This window comes from Chrysochloris asiatica, unplaced genomic scaffold (genome assembly GCF_000296735.1).
Source record: "Chrysochloris asiatica unplaced genomic scaffold, ChrAsi1.0 scaffold00291, whole genome shotgun sequence".
Classification (NCBI taxonomy): Eukaryota; Metazoa; Chordata; class Mammalia; order Afrosoricida; family Chrysochloridae; genus Chrysochloris; species Chrysochloris asiatica.
Genome location: NW_006408809.1, coordinates 452,575 through 457,771, shown reverse-complemented (window position 1 = coordinate 457,771; position 5,197 = coordinate 452,575). Strand labels below are relative to the sequence as shown.

The 5,197-nt window shown below is 37.4% G+C and overlaps 1 protein-coding gene across 1 annotated transcript in view; it reads left to right on the top strand.

The window, feature by feature from the left end:
- DHX29 (DEAH (Asp-Glu-Ala-His) box polypeptide 29) overlaps positions 1–5,197 on the top strand; it is a 91,946-nt gene that overhangs the window by 81,861 nt on the left and 4,888 nt on the right. Inside the window, exon 26 of the mRNA XM_006874638.1 lies at positions 4,137–4,233. Within this exon, the coding sequence (XP_006874700.1) occupies positions 4,137–4,233 (97 nt within the window). The remainder of the gene's footprint in view (positions 1–4,136; positions 4,234–5,197) is intronic.

Sequence of the window (5,197 nt, the reverse complement as noted above, 5' to 3'; positions counted from 1 at the left end):
ACTGACTACATTGTTCACCAATAAGGGGAAGTGAGGGAAAAACAGCATTGAAGCTGCGAGCTAAGTCCAACCACATTCAATAGACTCCTGTGTACCCCTGGGTGGAGACATGGTTGGCCAGCAGTTTGGCAAGACCTGGGGTCTCCTGGGACCAGAGTCAGTGACATAGCCACAGAGGGCTAGAGTGGAGAATGAAGCGTCCATCTGATAAGAAGAGAGGGCATATGCACAAGAACACCCACATTTGCAGATAATACCCACTTGACCTGGCTTCAATGACTGGATGATCAGACTTCAACTAGAAGAAGAAAGAAGAGGAATAAAAGAGTAATCTGATACAATTTGATCAACTTGACCTACACCTATGGATGCAGTAGCTCAAAAGAGGGAACAAATCTTTACAGCAAGGATCATGCCCACCCTCTCAATACACAGGGTAGACAGGGATGGGCAACTTGGACATTGGCTACCCAAAATGGGGGTTGGGGGGCCAACAAAGGCAAGAAGTGACTGGCTTACAAGCAAAGATGGAGCAGCTGGGGACTCTAGACTCAGAGAGGGAGAGGGGCTATGTGCTAGGGGGCAGGCTTGTGGGGTATATCGTTTGATTGGTTGATGATGCATGGAGGGGATTGTAACTAAGGCAGTGTAATGATATACTACAGGATGAATGTAAAGCTAATGTTCTCCCATGCAAATGATCAAATAATTCACAATAAAACATAAAAAAAAAAAAAAAAGAATAAACCTTGAACTATCTAATCCCCAAACTCATGTACTTGCTTGCCACTGTGTTCTACCATCTACATAGTATATGAGCACCAATTGTACTGTATATAGGATATTATACTAATCTAAATTAAGAATAAAATTCACAGATACTAAGATTAATTATTGTGCTTATATACTAGGGTCATTATCTGGCTGAGTTAGTTACATGTATTCCTAGGTATAATGCCATTCTTTGACCCATGTGTAGGAGAGGAAGGAATATTATAATATTGTTCTGCTCATTGTATTTCAAATTAGAATAAATTGTGGTATAGCACTATAGGATCAGGACTAGACTGCTAACCACAAGGCTGCCAGTTCAAACCCACCAGCTGCTCCTCACAAACCCTATACAGGGTGACTATGAGTAGGAACCAACTCAATGTCACTTAACAACAGCAGTTTTACATAAAAAAGGAAATCCAGGTTCCTACTGTGGGTTAATGTGCTGTGGGTTAATGTGCCAGACTGCAAAGCCATTTGAACTGCAAAGTTGGTGGTCCAACCTCACCAGTTGCTCCTCTGAATCTCTATCCAGGGTTGCTATGGGTCCTAACCGATTTGAGATTTGATGGCACTTAACAACAATAACATGAAATAACTACAGCACTATTATTACATTTTGAAGAGGTGCTAAAAATAGGGTAGTACTTTATTGCTCAAGGAGCTCTAGTAGTGTAGTGGTTACCAATTGGGCTGCCATCCTCAAGGTCAGCAGTTCGAAACTACCAGCTGTTCCGCAGGACAAAGATGAGGCTTTCTGTTCCCGTAAAGATTTGCAGCCTCAGAAACCCTGTGTAGGGTCACAATGAGTTGGAATCGATTCCACGGTACTTAACAACAACAACAACTTTATTGCTCTGTCGTTATGTTTCACAGATCTGTTATGGTGAGATGTATAATTAAATAATAAAGCACATAAAATGGGTGGGTATTATTTAATATAAAAACATCAAAGAGATAGGATCCCTATTATTATTCGAAATAGGAAGAAAAGAAAATAAAGAACAATTTTCTTTAAAACTTGAAGTAGGGATAGTATATTGTTCTTAAGTGCAGTCTAGTCGATTCCGACTCGGTGGTGGTAGTTATGTGCTGTGGAGTCAGTTCCAACTCATAGGGACTCTGTGTAGAGTTTCTGAGACTGTAAATCTTTATGGGAGCAGAAAGCCTCATCTTTCTCCCGTGGAACGGCTGGTAGTTTCTAACTGCCGACTCTGAGATAAGCAGCCCAACTCATAGCAACCTTATTGAGGCTTTTTGTGGAGTGGCTGATGAGATGCAACCACTGACATTGTGGTTCAAACTGACCTTGTGGTCCAACGCATTAACCTGCAGTACCACACCAAGACTCCAGGGATAGTATAAGATAAGGATATCTTAGGGTAAGACATTATCAGAGAAAACCTAAAGGAACTTCCTGCTTTAAACCTGCCCCAATTTATTTTTATTTTATGTTGGAGATTTTTCATGAGTATCTACAACTTGTCATTTTTAAGCAGTTTAATTCATATACATTGTAAAAGTTGAATAATAAGAATATGGAAAGTAAATGTGTGTCAATTGTGTATGTGATACATATATATAGCAAATTACCCTAAACATAGATCTCATCTTTAAAAAAACAAAACTCATAAAACTATTTGTTTTTTAATGTGTTCAAGCAGTAGTTGCTGTTGTTAAGTGCTGTCGAGTCGATTCCAACTCATAGTGAACTGTATAGAGTTTCCAAGGAGCAGCTGGTAGGTTTGAACCACCGACCTTGTGGTTCAAACTGACCTTGTGATCCAGTGCTTTATCCCACAGTGCCACAATAGTAACAAAAATAAATACATTGAGTATTAAATTTTATTTCAGACTTCATTTCCAGTACGTCAATAGTAACAAAAATAAATACATTGAGTATTAAATTTTATTTCAAACTTCATTTTCAGTATGTCAATTCTTACTATTTTTTTCCACTGTGTTTTTCACATTTCTGCAGTATACACATTATTTTTTATGGCCATGTAATATTTTGTCATGTTAATTTGCTATTTAATATTTAACATTTGGATTCATTTCTAGTTTACACAATTTTAAGTAGCAATGCTAGATTCCTAAAACTGGATATTGCTGGGTCAGAAGATGTAAACAGCTTCATGTTCATATGATCAGGATTCTTCTCTGGAAAACCATCAATGCTTCCAGAAATAAAGTTATTCCTTGTAGCCCCATTAACACTGACCAAGTTAAATTAAGAAAATCTAGCCTTTTCTCAATAAGCTGTAGCGTACTTACTATGTATGTAGTGCTGGAGAACTGGATTTTAAATACAATTTGTAAAAATATACACAGTTCTTGCAATTAGGTATGAAGGAAATTTTAGAGACAGTCAAGTGTACTAGGAACCCTGGTGGCATGGTGGCTAAAGCACTCAGCTGCTAACCAAAAGGTCAGCTGCTCAAAGCCACTAGCTACTCCATGGGAGAAAGATGTGGTAGTCTGCTTCCAAAAAGATTTGCAGCCTTGGAAACCTTATGAGGCAGTTCTCTACAACCGTTAGCTCTCAGAATTGACTTGATAACAGTATAGTTCTAAAGCGGCCCTGGTGGTACAGTGGTTAAGCACTCAACTATTAACCAAAAGGATGGCGATTCAAACCCCCCCACCAGCTGCTCAACAGGAGAAGGCTGTCGCAGTCTGCTCCTATAAAGATCATAGCCTCTGAAACCATATGGGGCAATTCTATCCTGTTCTGTAAGTCAGAAGCAACTGAAGAGCAAAAGGTTAGAAGTGTTCTAAAAGTGGATTGTGGTAAAGGCTATACAACTATAAATGTACTAAAAGTCATTGAATTGTACACTTAGCAATGATTGAATGGATATTATGGTTTTAAATTATACCTCAAACTAAAAATTCACTCCCAAAAAGTATAGCTTTCACAACTTTAGAGATCATGTAAAAGAATAAAACAAGTATTGGTATAATACTTGGTTCATTTTGGGAAGATATATAATATTTATAGATCATTAATAAATAAATTTATTAGGAGCCTTGGTAGCACTGTAGAATAAACACAGTGCAGCTAACCTCAAGGTTGGCAGTTCAAATCCACCAGTTCAAATCTGTGGGAGAAAGATGAGGCTTTTTTCTCCTATAACAATTTATAGCTCAGAAACCCTATATAGAATCACTGTGAGTCAGAATTCACTTGATGGCAGTGAGTTTTGGGATTTGAGTTTAATAAAGGAATTGAGGTTAGCACTTATTTTCTGCCATTCTATTTTATATTAAAATCAAGATGTGCTAAGGTAGGCTGTAACCTTGATTTATTTCACTACTCTTGGATTAACTTTGTCTAATTTGCCTTGTTCTCTCAACAGGCCCCTGTAAAGATAGCTGTTATTTTCAAGCAGCTAAGAGTTCTTATTGATTCTGTTTTAAGAAAAAAGCTTGAAAATCCTAAGATGTCCCTTGAAAGTAAGTATTTGATTGTAATGGAATGAAGACCATTTACAGCGTATGTTATTGTGTGTGTAGCTGTATGCACAGATGTAGGCACACACCCACATAAGGGGCTTCAGAAAGTTCCAGGAACAATTACATTATTTAAATTTCATTGTTCAAGGAACTTTTTTAATCCCCTCATATATGTAAACATGTAGGAAAACTTTATAATAGAACAGTATGAAAGAAACTAGAAATTGTGATTTGTTTTTATCATTGTACACATGGCATATGGGTGTCTTAAATTCAGTATGATTACAAATTATCTCAATAAACTATGTTGAGTTCCATCAAACTGATAGAAAATTCTTGATTATTTACAACCAAATTATCCACTTAAAATTCTTTTAGTTTCCTTCTTCCTCTTTTAAGTTTCACTCCTAAGCTTCTGGCCATTTCACTGGAAAAAAAAGATAGAAAAATAAGCTAATAAATGTTGCTACTTATTCTCATCCTTTATTAACAAAATGAGAGTGAGAATCTTTCTGTGAGATTTATTCCGGTGCATTTTCTCTACTGTTCTCAAAATGCAGGGCCATTATTCTGTATAAAATAGAAGCATTACAAATAGTGCCCATTGGCTTCACAGGTTGGATGTTCAGAACCTGACTAGAGGAAGGAAAAGAGGGGGAAAAAAGAGGGTGTGTTGTATTTAGTTTTTAAAGAAAACAAGTGTAAATCGCTATAATTTAACCTATACTTGTGGATGTGATAGCTGAAAATACCAACCAAGAAGGAAAGAATCTTTACAGCAAGGATCATTCCCATCCCCTCTGTACACACAGTTCATAGGGATGGGCAACTTAGACACTGGCTACCTAAAATGGGGGAAAGTTGTAAAAGCACAAAGTGACTGTCTTACAAGCTCTCAGAAGGAAGTTAAGATATAGAGTGTGTAGGGCAGGGGGTGAGGGGAGGTTTAGAATCACCACTGAGT